This window comes from Daphnia pulex, chromosome 3, assembly GCF_021134715.1.
Source record: "Daphnia pulex isolate KAP4 chromosome 3, ASM2113471v1".
In the NCBI taxonomy this organism is placed as follows: domain Eukaryota; kingdom Metazoa; phylum Arthropoda; class Branchiopoda; order Diplostraca; family Daphniidae; genus Daphnia; species Daphnia pulex.
Window position 1 is genome coordinate 11,016,337 of NC_060019.1, and position 20,684 is coordinate 11,037,020.

A 20,684-nucleotide genomic window follows, 5' to 3' on the forward strand; every position below is an offset into this window, starting at 1 on the left:
CCAAAGGTGGAGGCTGCTGCACGAGAGAGGGGAGAAGAAGAAAAAAGCATCGGCGTCGATGGGCGTCGGGTTGGCGTCCAAGCCAAAAAGAACAGGAAGGCAATTCCAAGTCAAAGGGATGCGACGTTAATGACAGTTGAATGCGAAAGGTCTTTGGGGAGATGGGAGGATATGTCAGAGATGAAATGGGTGGGGGGGAGGGGATATCAAATTGAAACACGCAAGTGAGGGGCAAAGAGGTGGAAGCGAAGGGGGGGGGACGACGACGTAATATCTCGCTTTACTCGGTTCACTTATTAACTTGTAGATTTTCGGAGCTCTGGTGTCTCCTTTCTTTGCCAATCACGTGCGACGTCCACTTGCTCGGCGCTTACGGCGATGCACGACGCCCACGCAAACCATTCCGGGACGTCGCCGGCGTCGTCTTCCTATAAATCATTTCCTGGAAGATTGAAACACACAGAGTTGTCTCAAGTAGTGTACTGTGTCTTCTTAGAAACACACACACACAATTTCCTTTAGCTACATCAAAGCTCTGTGTGCTAAGGAATCTGTCGCCTGTCACTAGGTGGTTAAAATTGCGTCCGCCAGGTGGCGGAATGTCTGTTTTTGTGTGACGACATTCCCGCGGTCCCGCCACTTCGCCATTTGCTTTTGAGACAGCAGACAATGCACATGTTTTTCTGATACAAAACGGTTCTCTTCTTTATGTTTAATGGTTATTACATTATCAAAATGGAAAAGGTATTTCTGTTGTCTTGATTGAAGGTTTTGATTGTTCCAAGTTACTGAATGTGTCTACATTTTATAGGTAAGCTAGCAAATCATTTGTACTAGGTCAAACAATCTGATGATCGTCTGTTCGTTTTGCCGATATGTCGTCTACGGCTGTACGCCTCATGACGTCCCATGCTGAAGCACTTCACTCATAGCAAAAGTAATTAACTTGATGAATTTTTCTTATTGTCTTTCGAATGCCAAACTCTTTGTCACTACTTGACTGACTGAAATTGTCTCTGCTAATGCAGCAGTTCTTCACTTTTCAGTCTGAAATACAAAAAGGCATACAAAATGGGATTTTTTTATATTTAGAATATATAGATTCATTTATTTTAAATACAATGTATCTACTTTTCTTTTCAGGGTTGTTTGTTTGGAACTGGTGGATGTTACTAAAAAAAGCCATTGAAGAAAACTCCATCAGTGTATGTTGATTATTATGTCAGGAAACAGTGCCTGTGGAGATCTCGATTCTTTTTTCACCCAGAATCAACTTATTCTTCATTTTTACCATTTGGAGATCAAGTGAACAAAACCCCAACTCCTAAACCGATTTTTTCTGCATACGGACATTTAATGAGTCGACTCAACATTTCACATCGAAAGTCAATTTCACTGCTCCAGTCAATCTGGAATGGATAGATAAGGTAAAATATTTTATTCCTCTCCTTACCCTTCCTTAAATAGCATGAATCTCCAGTCTACATGGAAGTAGGCAAGGCTGCTGAAGAAAATGCTAGCCAGTGAGAAAAATGTCAATGTTGCTGTCAAAAGATTGAGGATTGTCAACACTTATGAATTCCAAGTTATAAAAGAAAAAAAAACAAACAATGAATCTTCTCTATAGAAACCTATGATGTGAGCAACAAGTAAGATTTTTGCAACTCTTCATTGTATATTCTTTTCTTAGAATATCAATTTCTGGATATTTAACAGAATTCCTTGTTTCTCTTCTTAGACTCTGAAATCTTTGGATTATGACTGACATGGGAGCAAATACTGGTTCAGTACAAGGCACATATTCATCAAACTGACAGCTAGGAAGAAATTGGCAGTGATAGGAAACTATTGCCATGGAGGACTGTTAAGATATAGTACTACTTGAGCTGCTTATCAACTTAAATATCTGCTTGCAGTTTTTGCCAAGACAAAATTTGAAAAGACCCTTTGTCATGAAAAAAATACGACCAGAAGCAAGAAATGTTGAAACAGATTCCTCGTACGATACACCACAAATGAGCGCCAGCCGATTATTGGAAACCATCGTGATCGTGGTGTCAGCTATGGCGGAGGAATTGATCTCTTTCTACATTCGGCCGTCGTAAGTTCTTCAAAGAACTAAATAATTGATTCTAAGATGGCTGCTGCTCAGTCTAGCAACAAAAGTTACCCAGTCCTGGTGAAAGGCTGGCAATCTAACCGGAAGACGGCAACAAGAAGTAGTCATCGAGATGAACAGAAACAAATGCAGCTGGGTGAAATAAGAACGGCGAAGACGGAGACTGTGCCGCTACCCGCTGTATCTTACAAGAATTGGCAAAGTTCGGGTCGCGCTGGAAGAATTACGGAATCATCTCCAACTCGTCTATGGATTTCTGAAGGAGCTCTGCTATGACCCATGTTCGTTCTGAGGTATCAGTATCGCGTTCTTTAGTTTCATGAATTGAATGATAGTTTGGTGAACATTCGCCCAAGTTCTCTTTTATTTCTCTATTACCTATTTGATTCCAGGTTCATTCATGGGTGCCCTCTTTAACGTGGTCGAAACAACACAGGATATTTCAACTTGCGATTTCAGTGTCTGAAATTTGAACTGAAAGACGGCCATCCGTTTCTTGCGCACACGGTTGACAGACAGTTAGTTGACAATTTATTCAACGTTTACTATTTCGAAAGGTAAATGGCTTATCATAAGCCTTTGATCATATATTCACATGAAGTACAGATATTGTATGTATGTATCTGTAATACTTCATGATATTCAGCTGTGAAAATAGTCAGTTCCACCAACAAAGTCTACTTGTTAAATTTCCGATGATTGCTTTGTACTTTCGGTTAATTAGATTGTTTTCGTAAATCTACGTGCGTGATATTCACTTGACTGGGGGGGGGGGGGTTGTGAGGGTGTGGAATGGGGGGTTGAATTTTTCATTAAAAGTTTGACCAAGAGTTTGACACGACAGTGTTTCATATCTTGCCAATTTGGTGTTCCAGAAGATATAATAGTCATTGCGGGGTACTGTCTTTCCTCACTTGTTGCGCTATATAAATGGTTATTCCTGCTTGCATTCTTTAATATTATTTAATTGTTTTGTGTGGTGAATCGACAGGTACGAAAGCCTACAGTGTTAGTTCAAAATCATTCTATTCTACTGAATGTGCCATCACAGAAATACAGGTAACAAACAAAACTAGCTTTATTAAAGTAATTGCTGAAATTTATTCTTTTCATCCTGTATAAGTAAGGATTCATCTCTCATTCCATCTTCTAGAGAACCTAGGATAACTGATCGGTGGTTTCATGTGTAAATTCAATTGTCATGTCACCAAAATCGTCCAACATCGTCAATCTGCAGAAGTGACCATGTTACCAACTCATATTTTTAATTTTTTGGTAAGTGATGATCGAATTTTCCTTACTGCTACGTTTTGAAGTTGTAGGACGAAAGTGGTAAATTTTTTTTTCCACGTTTTATCAACGTGTTGCGTTATATTTATGATAACCAGTGGTTGTTGAAGTTTGTTAAAAGTTTGTTTTCAAAAGGTAGGGTTAGAATATTTTTTCAAGGTTGGGGCATTGGTTGGGGTTGGAATTTCCTTATGGCGACGTTTTGAAGTAATTTTTTTCTACGTTTTATCAATATTACGATTACAAGTTGTTATTGAAGGTTGTTTTTTTGTTAAAAGGTATTTAATAAAAGGTAGGGTTAGAATTTTGGTCAAAAGGTTGGGGCATGGGTTGGGGTTAGAATTTTTGTCAAAAGGTGGGGTTAGAATTCGTCCACCAGAGGGGTTTGGTGTTGCAGTTAGTACTCAGTACATAAGTCAAGGCATTCAGGTGCAGACTGTAGAACTGGGACGCTGCAGGGTCTGCCTATTAGTCATGTCAGCGAACTTAAAAGTTTTACATCGTGAAGATAGAAAGGTATTTCTTTTTTCTTGTCACCTGTGAATGCTAATTAGATGTATTCTGTAGTTGTGTGTGAATCTGAAGATTATTTTGTCTACAATTTCAGTCCCACTCCCAGTGAGTCGTCTGACCACGTGTTCTGAAAGTGCTGTCCTTATGCAGAAATGTCGTCTCGTACTAGAAAACAGAAACTTGAATGGAATGGTAACTATTATTTTTGATATGTTTTCCAAATTAAGTTAAGTGTAATTCAATATATTCTGTATGGGATATTTACTCACATTTTTGATCAATTTTCATTTTGCTTCAACTACACCAGACTAGAGAGTAAATTCCTTTGTTTAATTTTGGTGTAATTCTTTGTTAAATTTAAGATGTGGTTTTACGTGATTAAATCAATACCTTTTTTTCAAATTTTAGTTTTTAATTTTCTGTTCTTGACATTGTAAAGTGTTTTTGTTTGAATTATATCTTCATTGAGAATTTGTTTTGACAGTGCATCATATCTTGCCGAGTTGGTGTCAGAAGGGATACGATTTCTACTGCGGGGTATTTTTCCCAACTTGTTGAGCCAGATAAACTCCTTGAATTCTTTAGCATTATTGTTTTGTGTGGTGAATTTACAGGTCTGAAAGCTTACAACATATACTTGACAATTCCATGTGTTGTGGAGTGCTCTACATTTTCTGAAGATTTTTGCTGCTTCTTGGGATGTTTTGTCACATGGACAAGTACTTTTACTTTGAAGTAAGTTTTTTTCTAATCTGTTAGTGTTGGACAATTTTAATGTTTCTCTTCCATTTCAGGAGGAAATGTGCAAGGGCCATGCAGCTTACTGTCCACTATTTTGTTCATAATAATTGTTTTCTACTGAATTCCAAAGCTTAAACAATCTTTTTCCCTAACTTTTGAAAGGTAGATTAATTCAAGCTGTTGAATGATGGTGTTTGCTGCTCAATGCGAAGATGGTGAAATGGTGAGATGGTGAATCTACATTCACTTTGCATACGGTCTACACCTTCTTTGGACATGGGGTATGTACAGTAATGTTTTCTTGAAGATAAGAGCTAGTTTGTCTTTGATGTGTGCTAAAATGTTAGTTTTAGAATTAGTCAAAAAGATAGTGCTGAAGCCTCTTGAAGAAAGATGATGGTTTGCTTTTATATTAATCTTCTCATGCTTCACCTCGGAATAATTTCAATTGTGAAGTAGTTATTCTTGTCCAAAGGTAAATTCCACTTGGCCAAATCATGTGAGCTTGACTTATTGACTATTGTCAATTGTGCAGAAACCTTAAGTACTTGATAAAGAGTAATAATGTTTAATATTATCCTTAAAAGCAAGCTTTCAATGTCAATAATTGAAGACTAGAGAAGTAAATTCCTTTGTTTAATTTTGGTGTAATTCTTAGTGAAATCTTAAGTTGTGGTTTTACGTGATTGAACCTACACCTTTTTTCGAATTAGTTTTGAATTTTCTGTTCTTGACATTGTAAACCTTTTTTTCCTTTGGGGTGATGATGGGTAAATGTTGAGAATGATAAGTCAAAGGAATGAGCTAGATAATTTTTTTTTGTTGCATATACTGTGCTTTGATAGAAATTTATTTATGTTTTCGAAGCATGGCTTGCTTGTCTTTCCTTCCGCGACGTTGTTGGATAACGTTCACCTCAGTCATTGTGAGTTACTTTCTTACCTGGTAATTTACTATTCTAATTCATACTTTACAATTTACCAATGAAATTCTGTGCTATGTGAAATTATAGGTAACATTAACAGTACCTTTAATTTATTTTTGGCAATTCCATCTGATCATTCGACCTGCCTTCCCAAAATGTCGTCTCTTGCTGTATGTTGCATGTTTCGTCACAAGAGTTATTTTCTCGCCATTCGTTGAAGCTGAATCGATAGTGAACCAATTTAAAGCAAGTAAGTGAATCGTGAGATTTTGGAGTGTTTGAAAATCCCATTTGTTAATCTATTTCAATCTATTTGTTAAAGCAGGTGATTTCCTTTTCTCCACAGTGTGGTCGCTGCCGTGCCATGAAGACGGTCTTTGTGAGGGTCTACTATGTTGCAATGTGTTGAAAGGAGGGAATCTGTTAAGGTAATTAAGTACTTGTTAGCTAATTCTAGTAGGTTAGTACCTTTGTTTATAAAGCTTTGTCACATATTATTTCATGTTTCCAATTAAGAAAGTTTTTGTAGAAATTATTTTGTATATTTGTAACTTATAAAATGTTTGTTTTCTAGTTTAGTAATGCACCTGGCTTTTGCAGACATCCACTCGAGTTAACAATTGGAAAAGTATCTATCCATCTGTGTGTATAGATATAGTACTTACCTAATAATCTAACCACTTTGGCTTCAACTGCAGTCCATTTGGCTGAAATGTTGTCCATTGTTATTTGTGTGGGTTGATTGTAAGTATATCCCATGCAGATACTTAAATTGTATAAATATCTGCAATAATGCAATTGATTTTCTTAATTATGTTCAGGTGAGAGATTCCTTTCCTTATCAGCTGAAGAGCTTGAGGATATCGTAAAGGCTGAACTAAATTGCTGTCATGCAGGTGATTTTGTTGCAGACAGCTGGTGAAAGCGAGGGCAAGTCAAGTTTAGCTGAAGCTTCTGGATACTGTCTACATTGCTGGTGTCATCCTGAAGAGGGGTAGTGTTACTTGAAATGTAACAGCAACAAAGACATCTTGAAAAGGTAGTTTGATTGTGATTATGGCCTGTAATTAAGGAAGTTTCGTGAAGTGTGATCAAAATATTGTAATGTGTGTAGAGTTTTGTGAAAACATAGTCACCTACTTGATCAATCTGAGCTGACTTGTAAGTTTCTTTTTGATTGAACTAGAACATAAATTACCTCTCTAATAACTTTTAATGCAATCTTGTCTTGTTACTCAAAGATTTTGCTTCTGCTTGCATTTCATCTAAATTTTAATTTTGTGACATGATTGTTTTCTTTCTTGTCTTACATTGTTTTTACATCTAGTTAATGATTATGCTTTTATCCCAACAGGACTTGGTGACAGTGTTAAATTAAATATCAATCTGCTGCATGTATTTCATGAAGCCGGCGTTTTCCAGAAATGTTGCAGGGAGACTTGGAGCATAGATGCAAGAAAACTTCTGAAATGGTATTTTATGAGTTAATTATTAGTAACTTGGGAAGTGTGTAATTTTATTGGAAACTAGTAATCAGTCATTGATACAACTGCCAACTATAATATCTGTTTGTATTTGTCTCACAGGAGTTGGTGGAAATGTAAAGTGGTTTTGCTGTCTGGTTCCTGTTCAAGCTGTTATTCTGCATCTGCTGAAATCCTTGAAGAAGCTGATGCTGATATTATCCTACAGTTTGTTTTCCAGTGCAATTTTGGTTGTCAACATCTTTTGTTGTTTTCATCTGTGTAGTGTATAATTCAAACTATTTGATATTTTGGTTTTCAATGTGGTATGTTGCGGCTTATGTTGGTGAAGATCTTTGTGCGGTTGTCTTCGTTGTCTTTAAGCAATGTTTCAATTATTTACTTCATACTTGAAACCTAAACCTGAAATCACTTGTTTAATTTTGTAAACTAAAATGCTGGTTCATCAAATCATGAATTAAACTCGTTAAATATACAATTATACGTTAGAATTCAAATTTTAAACTTAAATGCATTTTAATAAAATAAAAAAATTAATTAAATAAAATTAATTAATAAAATAAAAAAATATTAATTTTAATTGAATTAAATTTGTTATTGTATTCAAATAATTCAATTAAATTAACTTAAATAAATTTTATTAATAAATTGAATAAAAATTTAATAAACAAAGCGTCCGGTACAAGGCAATTGATTATTAGTACAAGTTTTAAAACAATTTATACCCAAATAAAACAAACCTAACCAACTTCTTTTTTGTCATTTGGAAGATAAATTGCTTTAAAACTCGCACATGGAGTCAATCAAGACAGGGGAGACTGCCTTAATTGACTGCAGACAGGGAGATGGTAGGAGAAACCGGAAAAAGAGCGAAGAGTTGAGGAACAGTTATTACGAGAACGATTAATCATATTCCGGCTTAGCTTGCAAGTTCCCCGTTCGACCAGCACACTCTTTTCCTCCTGGTTGTCATTGGTTTTCACCAATGGATGAAGTCCATGATAAGTAGCGAAGGAGTTACCCTGTAGACAAAATGAACATTTATTAGGACAGTTATTTTAAATAAAATTTTAGCGACAGAAAGCAATACCTCAAATCAAGAGGGCCTGTTTACATTTTCATGAAGTAAAAGGGGATATTCAAGGGTAGCAGGCAAGCAGCCAGCGGGTTACTGTATAGTCATTGTCCTTTTTGTCCAATGGACATGACTTCTCATAAAGTCTGTCATGCAACCCAAGAACCTGTAAATAAAAAATAAAGTCACCTTGTCTATAATTTGTGGCATCAATGTGCTTGATGTCTATGATCTAAAAGAATAATTTAACTTAAACATTAGATAGACATAAGTGCAGAACAATACTTGAAATACATACAAGACTGCAAAAAAATAAGTTCAGTGACATGACAAGTAAACTTACACCGGCCACCAATCGGTTATCCAAGGTTCTCTAGAAGATGGAATGAGAGATTGGTCCGTGATGGGTTTGGTGATCTGGCAAGTCCCATAGAATGATTCCGCCTGATAAAAGATGAGAAGACTATGTTCCAGCAATACTGTACTAAAGCTAGCATTGTTGTTACCACTCTGTCATTTGGATGACATATTCAGTAGGATTCCAGGATTTTTAACACAATACAAGGCAGTACAGGCTTCATGCACCTTTCACATTTTCTCCTGGAAATGGATGAGAAATGATGATGTTATTAAACACATAAACGGTAAAGAACACATGCCAAACAAATTGCACACGAAATCTAGTCAATTTACCAGCGAATTCATTGGTAATTTTCGAAGAAAATAGCTGTAGCTAAACTTTTGGCAACGAGCCGCCATAAGCCCATATCTGACACAACAAACAACATTCTTTCACGCCATCTATTTGACACGTTCAAAACTAAATATCTAAAGGACTGGCCTTAGATATCACAAGTCATAAAAGAAATCAAAAAGACCATTTCTCTTTGCTTAAAATTAGCATGGAGTCTTTAGAATTCTACAGAGAACAAAGCTCACTTGCTAGTTTTATGCAAATTTTCCGGAAGTACACCGGAAGTAAGCGATAGCGCCTTAACCATTGAGCTGTCGTCAAAATAAACTAAATATTCGTGATCTACGTAAAATTTGGGGTCGATTAGGTGTAATTTAAGCGAAATCCAGATTTTGGTCAAAATCGAGAATTTTCCTGAACTATAGTTCAGGAAAATTTTTGAAACCGGAAGTACGCTTTCGTACAAAATAAAACATGAACTTTACCACAAATTGAACGAGGATCACGAATTTTTAGTTTGTTTGTACTTCAGATGACTATTTACTGAACTACTGACTGAAAAGAGAAAACCGGAAGTAGAAAAAAAAACACAATATTAAAAATCTAACAAGTGAGCTTTGTTGTCGGAACAGAAACTGACAGTTATCACCCAAAAGTTTGTTTGTAATAGCAGCGAGAAACAAAGTAAGCGTAACTAAACTGAGTGGAAAATGATATCAAAAGCTATGCTGTCCAGCGTCAGAAAGAAGAAACGTTTGACAGTACGATGAAAACAATGTCCAATCCAATCTCGCTTGTTGAGTCGTTGATACTCAATTAAAAGAACTAACAAATAAGGGCAAATAACTGTGATACTCACGTAATATTCATCCCTGCAAATTTGTATCACGTCTTCGCAGCACATCACAACAGACGAAATCCCCAAGGTATAATGAGTAGTGCTTCTAAATGCTTCTACATCTGTAAGTGATTCCAGATTGTTGACGAAATATCTTATTCTGCTACCTTCACATATCACTTTTTAAACTTTTAACTGCATTCCTGTCATCCTGCACTTGGCCTTACTTGTGATAAATCTTTCTTTTTCTCTGTAGGTTTCGATGGCCATTGTGATGTTCGGTTGTTACTGGAGATGCTGCCCAATGAGGAGATGGTGAAAGGTGTGTTTAAAGCTGTTGCTGCTGCTGTCCTTGGTGTCACAATTCAGTGTGTTGTTCGTTAGTTTGTCTGTCCTGTCAAATCTTTTCCATCACTGTAGTCACTCAAATCTCATCCATGCAGTATACAATGGAGACAATGTGATCTTACATGATATAGGAGTGATTCAAGTCAACTACTCCTAGATTGAAAAACTTTCTATGCCCAACAAATAACAACGCTGTGTTATTATCGCGGTTGAGAAAGCATCAGGCCCCCTGCCATCCAATAAAATTATGGGTCTTTTGTTTAATTTAATTGCTTGGTGCAGTATTATGTTGTATGAAAATGAAAACAAAAAACAGAAGAAGAAAGTAACAGATGAAGAAAATAAGTTGGGATATTTAAGATTTATATATAACACTGTATTTTGAAAATATAACTTTAGAAGCTTATGTGGACACTATTACAATACAATGTTTATCATCCCTCTACACACATAGTAGTCACATACTTATATTTTACCTCCATTAAATTAATTTTATCAATATGAAATGTTCAATTTTCCTTGCAAAGTTCAGTTAATCAAGAAGGGGGAGACTGCCTTGATTAACTGCCCAAGGGAGATTACCTGGACAAGGAAGAAGAGAGGAGTGCGAGGCCAGTTTTGAGAGCGATTAGTGGTCGCACACAAGAAAACGCCATCAAACATGGCAAACAGCCAAACATAAACTAAAGAGTAAAACTCTGTGTAGAGAACTGGGGTAACTTACAAGTCGGCTGGGTAATCCAATGATTCTGGCAGGTGGCCGCGTAGTTGGAGCAAGCTCAATTCCCAGATGAATCGGAGCGACGAACTGAGCAGTATTGCTGAATGACAGCCCGTCAATTAGTCGTCGTTGAGCTGTCGTCTCTCGTCAGGTTCAATTGATTCAATCCATGGAATAGCGGAGCTAACTTGAAATATTACTTATTTATATACAAAAAGTTTCAAAGAAGATGGAAGCGACACCAAGCAATACCTCAAATCGGGACCGAAGTCAAAGAGGGCAAGGTCAGCCGGGTCAAGGAAGCAGCCAACGGGTTAGCAAACAAAGAACTTAGTCGACTGTGTTATTGCCCCCTTTACTTTTCCTTGGAAGAAATCCAGATGGTTCTCATCCAGTACATTAAGCAAAATCTAAATGAAAAAGAAGCAAAAAATTATAAAACTACTGTCAACATGATGAAAATTCTCATAATTTTATGTAAACATAATTTACAGGTAATCTATAATGATAACAAATCAATAGAATCTTTGTTGTTGCCACAATAGCAGCACCACTTTTTTCCTTTGGAAGTTTGCTGCACGCTTTTTTTTGGGAATGGATTATATACCTGGTATATACCTCCTTGATTACAGCACACAATATCAACTGCTTCACATTTACCAATTACTGAGAGTCAAGAGAAACCTGCATACTAAAAAATATTAAATCATCTAGTTTACAATTGATTAAGTCGTCTATGTGCTTTTTGTGGTATAAGTACAACAAACTAATCATTTATGGTGCTTACCTATGGTCTTTGTTCAGAACTCAGGCTGTAAAGCTAATGTTTGGTAGCAGAAACTGTGGTTCACACAACATATTCAGGGACTTGAATTGGGTGTTGTGGAACTGGGAATTCTGTAATCCATAAGTACAACCTGATAGAACAACAAAACACATGATTATCTAGGAATAGTAAAATACAGAAATGTGTGTGTACAGGCATTGATAATATTTTCAGCATGCTGGTTTTCGTGGTATGTAACCAAATAATAAACAATGAGAAACTCATCAAACCTGAACTGTGCACTTTAATTTACTCAAATCTAGCTTCAAATCTTGAGAACTTAATTGCAAAACAAAGCTCAATTATTTCAGTTTAAAATGTGTTTCAGTGTTCTGCTTACCTTTTTCTTTCTACAATTGTTGGGTCATAAATCTGATCTTTAGTAGCTGAACATGTGGTTAGCAATAGACTATTGAGAAACTCGTTGTTATCTGGGAATGCCAATGGCCCATGAATATCACCTGATGGGACAACAACAGACACAATATCTAGCAATAGTAAAATAGAGGAACATGTGCCAAAAAAATCCATTATGGCGATCAGTCTACAATTATTGACTTGTCAACGTATGAAATTATGGTTGAATTTGGTTAGTAATAAACCGATAAAAACACTCACACACAAACACAACTTCCGACATTTGTTCTCCACGAGACAAACAACAATACCGTACGCCATCTAGTATTGAAATTCGTAAGTTTTTGTATTTTTTTGATAGAATGCTCAATCCTGGCATTGCACAATTGCACCCCTCTGTAGGTTATGCATGCATAATTGCATGTCTATTGGGGGAAGAAACAACTTCCTCCTGAATGATAAAAAAACTGTAAAGAATCCCTCTGAGAAATTATTCAGACGGACGATTAAACGAACGACGGAAGCACATTGAAAGTATAGCAACTTGCAAAAGGAATTTAAAATCAGATTTCGTGAAGCATCTCTCCTATTGACGATCCTTCACGTTGCGTTACTCGTATTTCTTTCACGATGCAATTATCGCGCACGAATTGCAAGTTCTGCGCTTGCCGGGATTACAACGCCCACTCTACAATTCCGGGACCTCAGTATCGTCGCCCCGCTGCAGTTGACCCGAGTTATTGAATGAACCAATTTCTCACATCCTCTCCCGATTTTCGCTCGGCAAACTGTTCACTCTCGTCGTCCCCACAAATTTCAAAGTTGATCCAAATTGACGACCAATGGGAAATGACGGCTGACATGAAGCCAATGGAGTGCCTTTCAAACTCGACTCAACCAAAATGCAATAATGAAAAGTAACGAGAATACCGATGTATTTCGCTTCGCGCCATTGTTCCCAACTAATTTCAGGACCAAAATTGATTCCGGTGTTTTTTTCTTTTCGTGTTTCCACTCAAATTTGTACAGCCAATGGAGGGGTCGGGAGAGGCAGATGGAAGAGAGGAGACAAACATTTGAGTAAAGACTACAGGAAAGCGGAGGCAAACAATCGAGAGGTTTTTACTTTCGGTTGCAGTTTTCTCGGTTCATTTCTTTTGCAAAATGTTGACCAAGTTTCATGTCATCGATGTCAGTCGTTTGTGGTGAAGGTGGAGACGGACGAGTTACAACAATCGGAATTACAAATTCAGAAAACCAGAAGTTAAACATGGGGTTTATTTTATTTTGTTTTCGTTTTTTTTTTTTACAGGATTGGTGACATAATCCGCGACTGACGACTATAAGGTTCAGGGGAGTTGGGATTCCATTCACAAAACTCAAACAAAACTTTTTTTTTGTCTGATTTTCGAACCATTTTCTTTCACCTTCTCCTCCTGATCGACGTCTCAATTACAGAAAATAGAAAAAAAAATAATAAAGATGACAGACTGCGAGGGAGGGATGGTGAGTTGATTGCGTCACATAAGATACAAGAGAACCGTAGATTGCACTCGGAAGATAATCAACAATTTCCTTCTTCATCTTCACTTGTCTTCAATCGAGGGCTACAATGACTTAATTGGTTGAAATGATAATAAACATTGGGTGAGGAAGGGGGTAGAGAGTGGGTGGTGGTGTACAAGGAGAGAGCAACAAGAGTCAATCTACTAACCGAATCGAGCGACCCATTTACTACCAATGTCTTTTGTTTCCACCTTTTCGAGTACAACTTGCCGACATCACGCATCAACATCAATAATGCAAAAGAAAAAAGAAAAATCACCCACTTCAATGAGATAGATATTGCCCTGGGATTCTTCGACCGACACGTGAAACCCCCCCTATCCACACCCTACCCCGCAGGCTAAACGAGATTTTTTTAAAATAAAGACATTTTTCAAACGGGAAAAAAATTTGAAGAAATCGACCTCGACGACGGCGTATCACATAAGGTACCATTCCCTAATGTCTCCTGTCACGACCGGTAAGGGCCTCACACCACCCACCTCTCGTGCCACCCAAGTTCGTTAAGTCTCAAACTTTGCTCATTAACAAAAAGACAAGACCAAAAAAAAAAAGGAACAAATGACGATCAAATTCAAGACACGTCATGCCATCTCGAGTACCGTCACGGCGGTCTGGAATGTCGGGACGACATTCAAAGAATAATTTAAATTCAGCGACGGTGAACGCGTCGGCGCTTTTCTCTTTTTCAAACATCCGGGCGACGCTGTCTCAATGTCTAAATGGGCGAGACGCACGCGTTGCCTATCCTTTCACTCACAAGAAAATAAATTAAAAATCGGCCAACAACAGCTCAAGCGGGTCAAATGGACGCCGAGTCTCGTGATCGGCAAATCAAATTTCGCAACGCATTCCGCAATCGGAATGGAAATCCTCGTGATGGCAAACATTTCCCGTTTTTTGTTATTGTTTCTATATGAATGCAGACCAAGCGACTGGTGATATAATAGTGATGGAATTCCATTTGCCTGTCTTGTTTTCCCATCAAATTGTGTAAAAAAAAATTAATAAAAATTTTTAAATCTGATTTGATTCGAAAACACACGAGAATGGGAGGGAACGATAGTGGAGGGACAGCTTGTTTTCTCATCAAATGGATATGATTCTCCCTGCCCAGGGACTGTGTTTCATGAAAGTTAAGGTGGAATAGATGAAGTCAACAAACTGGAAGAATGGATGGGAATCAAAAATCCAAAAAAATAATTTCAGGACCATTTTTATGAATGAGAGATGATGATTACGTGTTTCTTGTATGTGTTTAGTGTGGGGTGGTGGGATGATGGAGAAGTGGTCGGGTGGTTGATCAAAGTGAGCGACGAATTGCGGTCGAATCGGAAGACTGTCATGAAGGGACGACGACCTGCCGAGGCGAATCCGCATCATCGTCGTCGTCGTCGTCATCATCTTCATCGTCCTCGTCCTCATCTTCGTCGTCGTCATCCTCCTCCTTTTATAAATGGAACAATCAACAACTTGTCGTCATGGAATGGCTTTGACAAAACGTTTTTACCTCGTCGTCCAAGTCACCAACCTCTTCGGTCGGTTGGTGAACAAACGACAAACATTGACGGCGCTCGGCCTGCAATTGCTGCTGATGGCCGTCAAGTGGCACGCCCGTAAGCCACGGATGAAGTAGACACTCGGCCGCCGTTGCTCGCTGGTTCGGATCAAACGCCAACATGGGATGCAGGAATTCGGCAAAGTCCCGCGCTTGCTGGATATCCCACTCGTATTTTTCCGTTAGCACCTCGAAGAGACCCCACGGCTTCAGCTTCGTGATGTGCCGCAATTCTCCTGTGACAATCAACAAAACGCAATCAGCATTTCGTCATCTTCCAGCGGACGCGGTTCATCCGTCTCACCCTTTTTGTTGAAGAAGACCCGCGAGTATTTCCCAGAAGCCGCAATGTGTTTTGGAATATCACCCAAAAGTTCGATTATGTGGGCCAAATGGTCCTCGTCCCTCGAATAATCCTCGCCAGAGTGCGGCTCGAACAGGTAGTCACCGGTCGCCAGCTCGAACGCCATGCAGGCCGTGCTCCAAATATCGGCCGGAGTCCCGTATCCAGCACCCAGTAAAACTTCAAGGCAACGGTATTGCCTCGTTTGAATATCCTCCGTAAAGTGGTGATGCTATTCGATAAAAATAGGAAAAAGAGTTTCAGCAACCGACCCACAGGCTCCAATTTCTCTTTACTTACCACCCAGCAGGCGTTGCCCAAATCTGCAATTTTCACCAACATGTCAGGCCAGACTTCTCGGACGGGATCTGGTCTCTTGTCCAGCAACGACCGCTGATCTGGAACCGAAGACGTGCGACGCATCCCGCTTTCACCTGCAAGTGTTGGCAACAAGAAATAATCCCAAATCTCGGCATCAAAATATGAAGAAAACGCGTACTGGTCGTCGAGTTCTCGTTGCCGTTCGGATTATCCTGAGGGTTAAGGAAGCCCTCGGGAGCGGAAGCAGACGAAGCCGGATGAACTTGAGCCTCCGTCATCTCCGCAAAACTCTTGCGATGTTCTACATCTGGAAGAGAGAGAGAGAAAAACAAATAATTAGTTCACTGCTAACTCGAATGAATGAAATTTTGCTTTTACTGTTGGATCCACCGTTCCTGAGAGTGGGATTCGCCGCGCACGCTTCATCCGCAGCTTGCAAGCTCGTTCCGTTTGTTTCCGTCTCTTTACATCCTGAAATCATTACGGTCCACCGAACAACGAAAACAACAAAGAAATTTCGTCAACAAGTCAATTGCAGGCAAGTCAAGAGCTTTACGAGTCGCCAAGAGAAAACTAGTGAAAGATGGAGAGATAATGCGACAAATATGAATTGCAAATGCAACGTAAATATTCAACACATGGACGGCCCAGTTTCAGAGCGGCTCCATCCGCGTTGCGCATAAACGCGGAACCCAAACGCAGCACAAAAGACCTCGGAGAGATCGATGTGTTGCGTGCAATCGCCGTGTTCGGGGCCAATTGAGACATTTGTTACTTGAAATTTTGCCGGTAACATTTTTTGCAGTTTTAACTTTATTTTCCTATACCAAGACGGAAAGTGTCAAAGAGTAGGAAAAGCGACCAACTCAGTGTTTCGTTTCGCAAATGCAAATTTCTTCCCTAAAATGCCTAGAAAATGGAACTTTATTCAAAAAGAGACGGACGGAATTCCATACCGTTAATCTGGAGATTCTCTTCCAGCTCCTCCAATTGCTGGAGCTGCTTTTCCAGTAACTCCGCCTTCTTTTTGGCCTTCTTTTTCATCTTCTTCTTCTTGCTTTTTGACATGTTGGTCGTATTGGTAGACTGCAGTTCTTTGGGCGCCGTACTCACTGCAATGTAAGGAAGCAGCAAAGAATTAAAGACGGTGGAAAACGCTATAAACACTCCACAACAACAGGCGTCTGCCCACGTCTAAAAGGGAACAAAAGAAATCACAAGACAAAGGAAACGAACCAACAGAAGAAGAAAGTCGAAAACGACAAATGAACCACTCCAATGGCTTAGCCAAACGAGATCGGCACGTCCCGTTTACACGACGACGACCAGAAACGCCAAGCAGAGCCAACACGTACCAAAAAGGTATAATTTCACATGAAGATATTGCTGGGAATAATACCTAAAGAACCGGGGAGTTTCATGCCCATCTTGTGCCACTGGGTAGCGTCGGCTGCGAGTTTCCGAATGAATGGCTCATCGACGCAGATCAAAATGTTCTCGGGTTTGATGTCCGTGTGGATGATGCGACACTTGGTGTGCAAATAGTCCAAACCTTCGAGAACCTGTACGAGAAGAAAACAATCAATTAAGAAATCGATAATTTTCCACGTGACTGCGTCGATATCAAACCTGGCGGATGATGGTCTTGACGTTGAGCAGAGGAATGCCTTGGTACTGGCTGCGTATGATGAGTTTGAGAAGATTGTGACCGAGCACTTCAAAGACCATACAGACGTGCGTGCCATTAATGCCGCTGATCTTAAAATCATCAAGAAGCTGGACCGTCTTCTCGCGTTTCGGGTCCGTTTCATCGCTCTCGCGGACGCAACGGAGCAACTTGATCTCGTCCAGCGCCGTCTCCGTGTAATGCGACGCGCTCTTGACCACCTTGAGCGCCACAAACCGTTTCGCCCTGTATGAAAATAAATTTTAAAAAAAAAGAAAAGGGAGAAGCCATGAGAATTTGAGGAGATGGCACGAACACCAGACATGATCCGAATCAGAAAAATGAAATCAAAATAGGATCGTGAAATAATAACTGACACCAAGTCCCAGCAGAGCCAGACGGTGGAGAAATGGCCCCAGCCCAACTTGCGCACGACATGGTATCGATTGTGAAAGAGATCGCCGATTTTCACCGGATGGTAACCACCTGGAAAAAATGAAAGAAACAAAAAAGAAAACCAAATAAATAACGACAAGAACAACGAAAGTTGGAAAGGAATCGAATGAAATGGATCCGCAGGGAATATGGAGTAGAAATATATATCATGCCCAAACTTGAAAGCTGGATCAGGTAGGATCATAGGAGCAAACAGAAAGGATATGGGGGGAGGACGGAGAAAAAGAAAGAGTCAATGATGCTGATCGATAATGTTCTCTAATGTACCTTTGGTGTAATCCCTTGGATCTTCTTGTTCGTCATCATCGGAACCGAGGATCTCTTCGTCTTCATCGAGTGTTTCAGAAATGGATCCTTTGACGTCATTCCTGTAAAAATCGCAAGGGAACCAAATTAGTTTTTTTAAATTACAAATGAATTAACAACGAAGACAAAAAATTTTCAACAGTTTTTTTTTTCGATAATTCATCTCTACGAGACAGCGATCCACCAATTAAAATGTTGTAGATAATGCTCACGCTATTGACGAAATATCTCTCATCGTCCGCGGTCACACGCTATCACGATGTAAAAAGCTATACCATCCATCTCTGACGGCCGAAATGCACTCATGGACACAGAACAAAATCCGCCAAAGGCGTAATACACCACGTGCGGGTCACGTGAACCCATGCGATCACACACATGCGCATAGGGAGACAGGAGGAGGACAAAGACAAAATGCTCCAGGCTGCATTTTTTCCTGGACCCCCTCGGCGATTAGAACCCCATGGACTGATGATAAAAACACTACCATACCGAATTTAAATAAAATGAGAGCCTCGCTTTCAATTAGTTAGTCATTGAGAAAAACAAGATCGTTCCACTAATATATAATGAAGAAATGAAAATCCCGCAAGTCTCAGAGTGACAAAGTAAAAACAGAGAAAATTTCAAGAGATGATGATCTTTTTAAAGCGAGAATAGGCAGAACTGTCCGATTTGACGAGTATCATCAATTACCAGATTATAGTCGTTTCTAACAATGTCACCATAGGTAAAATTCTCAACTTTGAAATCTACAAAAAATCACCTCAACGTGATTGGAACATTAACATACATATCGACCAGTGCAGAACAAATATAAAATGTGGTTTGGGGACCAGCATTAGGGTTTGTTTGAGGAAAACACAAGACAATATAATAGTGTGATTATTAATTGGCAAGCAAATTTCAATGTGGCTCCAATGTGAAAATCATCAAATAAAACTGAGAGAATAAAACACTCAAAAGGAGTCTTAAAATCCTTTACGTAAAATGTTAAAAAAAGTCTAGACCCTCTCAGCATTGCCGATTGAAAGAAGAAGCTAAATATTCTGATGTTTCTAAGGCAGACCTGATAATAAACTTGCAAGAATGAAAATATCAAGAATGGGTGTTGATTACAGTCATCATTCACAACCACTCTTAATTGAGAGCAGACTAGAATTGTAGCGAAAGAAATGAATTTCTTTTATAGTTTCATGTTTGAGACAACTCCTGCAGAACAGACCTAAACGTTTACTTACAGTTGTCGAGAATTCCAGACAGACTTTAACCAAACAGCACTTACGATTAGAAGCTGCCAATAAAATTTAGTGTCTTGCAGTTTTGACATAATAAAAGAAGGCTCACCTCACTGTAGGTTTAGTTGTTGGTCTTTTGTCCTTTTTGTTGGAATCTTCTTCTCTCGTTTCCTTTTCTCTCGGTCGCCCCTTGCCTTTATTTGAATTTTTGTACCTCTTCTTCTTTGCCTGGATAGCTAGCACTGTTTTATTGAGATAAAAAAGCGAGCCAAGGCGTGAGCGGGCCAGGGTAGGGCACGAGATCAAATACAAACAATCAAAAGACAGTCGTCAGATGTGCGAAAAAATGAGATTTTTAATTTAACACTATTAACCCGTGTACTCACCTCTGCGGTTGGTATCACTCTTGATTGAGCTCATGTTTGTTTAAAAAAATCGGGACCCGGACGAGTTTGGGACGCTTACACTGAGCAACAATCGGCGGCCATATTCGATGGGAGAGAGCTGCGTTGCCGTATTATCATGTTAAAGATTTTCACCAGCGCGTTTTATCACGCAGCGGGAAAACCAATAGGCTGGCTCGGGCTCGCCCACATAATATCTTTCATTTCCGTGTTGGCTAACCGTTGAGAATGTGAACACACACACACAAAACTATTGCCGACACGAATGAAGAAAATCTTAAAATGGTAGCGAGCAGAAAAGATGGTAGGGTACTAGCATTTCTTTTCGGGTGACTTGGCGAGTTGTGGCAGCTATTCCATACCCTCAGAATTCTGCAGGGGAAAGTAGAAAAGAGACGGGGAAACCCGAAAAATATATTCTAAGGTGAATTGAAATAGCAGCTAGGAAAAACGTAGCGGCGGTTGCAGTTTCACCGGTTTCGCTCTAAATACAAGCAAGATATATTTTACTCTGTATCTGAAACAAAGTAAATGGCACACTTTACAGCAAACTCATCTTGAATCTGACACTTTTATGCCTTTATCGAGATTGTTTTCATCCAATTTGTTTTTTTTCTTCAAGTTTCTTCGTAAATTGGAAACCATTCGGCCCTACTCTGGAGTTCACATGATCAGTAGCAGAGTGGAAAGGCGATAACGAAACGAATGGAAAAAGAGACATGAGGAACAAATTTATGAGAAGCAAAATCCCGTAAAAACAAACAAGGAGGGGCTGGCATTTTCTTACGTAGCGGGACTTGCGGGGCTTTCCGGCCTGTCTGCTGCCCTGGTAACAATAATTTCTACCAAAAATTGCCATTCTTCCAGCCTGGCTGCGGCAGTTCTCTCCTCGCTT

The 20,684-nt window shown here is 39.2% G+C and overlaps 1 protein-coding gene and 3 long non-coding RNA genes across 15 annotated transcripts; 2 read left to right on the top strand and 2 right to left on the bottom strand.

Annotated features, from left to right (window-relative positions):
• The first annotated feature begins 640 nt into the window (after positions 1 to 640).
• On the top strand, positions 641 to 7,560 carry LOC124190122. 10 transcript variants are annotated; one of them, XR_006872841.1, is made up of 20 exons: positions 641 to 744; positions 933 to 937; positions 1,144 to 1,205; positions 1,268 to 1,427; positions 1,481 to 1,649; positions 1,739 to 2,412; positions 2,512 to 2,676; positions 3,111 to 3,178; positions 3,247 to 3,394; positions 4,017 to 4,114; positions 4,407 to 4,459; positions 4,537 to 4,657; positions 4,717 to 4,944; positions 5,531 to 5,608; positions 5,676 to 5,838; positions 5,911 to 6,016; positions 6,163 to 6,332; positions 6,410 to 6,749; positions 6,943 to 7,060; positions 7,175 to 7,560. It is a non-coding gene; the product is annotated as an uncharacterized LOC124190122 (long non-coding RNA). The 10 variants fall into 10 exon arrangements; XR_006872839.1 differs by having other exon boundaries at positions 1,144 to 1,427; XR_006872842.1 differs by having other exon boundaries at positions 654 to 744; positions 919 to 937; positions 1,144 to 1,427.
• A 430-nt stretch (positions 7,561 to 7,990) lies between these two features.
• Positions 7,991 to 8,988, bottom strand: LOC124190008. Its single transcript, XR_006872762.1, has 5 exons — positions 8,841 to 8,988; positions 8,654 to 8,747; positions 8,491 to 8,591; positions 8,163 to 8,313; positions 7,991 to 8,094 (listed from the first exon to the last, which is right to left on the bottom strand). It is a non-coding gene; the product is annotated as an uncharacterized LOC124190008 (long non-coding RNA).
• Positions 8,989 to 9,430: 442 nt separating this feature from the next.
• Positions 9,431 to 10,472, top strand: LOC124191229. The gene is made up of 2 exons (XR_006873349.1): positions 9,431 to 9,767; positions 9,936 to 10,472. It is a non-coding gene; the product is annotated as an uncharacterized LOC124191229 (long non-coding RNA).
• A 2,719-nt stretch (positions 10,473 to 13,191) lies between these two features.
• LOC124191228 (SRSF protein kinase 3-like) lies at positions 13,192 to 19,952 on the bottom strand. 3 transcript variants are annotated; one of them, XM_046584306.1, is made up of 13 exons: positions 19,772 to 19,952; positions 19,495 to 19,627; positions 18,109 to 18,209; positions 17,763 to 17,871; positions 17,349 to 17,631; positions 17,119 to 17,281; positions 16,676 to 16,831; positions 16,098 to 16,190; positions 15,898 to 16,026; positions 15,699 to 15,832; positions 15,360 to 15,630; positions 15,008 to 15,291; positions 13,192 to 14,944 (listed from the first exon to the last, which is right to left on the bottom strand). In XM_046584306.1, exons 1-13 carry the CDS (start codon positions 19,803 to 19,805, stop codon positions 14,840 to 14,842), a joined length of 1,995 nt encoding a protein of 664 aa, XP_046440262.1. In that variant the 5' UTR covers positions 19,806 to 19,952; the 3' UTR covers positions 13,192 to 14,839. The 3 variants fall into 3 exon arrangements, with proteins under 3 accessions (XP_046440262.1, XP_046440264.1, XP_046440265.1); XM_046584308.1 differs by having other exon boundaries at positions 15,901 to 16,026; positions 19,772 to 19,919; XM_046584309.1 differs by lacking the exons at positions 19,495 to 19,627; positions 19,772 to 19,952 and adding an exon at positions 18,360 to 18,446.
• Between the last annotated feature and the right edge of the window lie 732 nt (positions 19,953 to 20,684).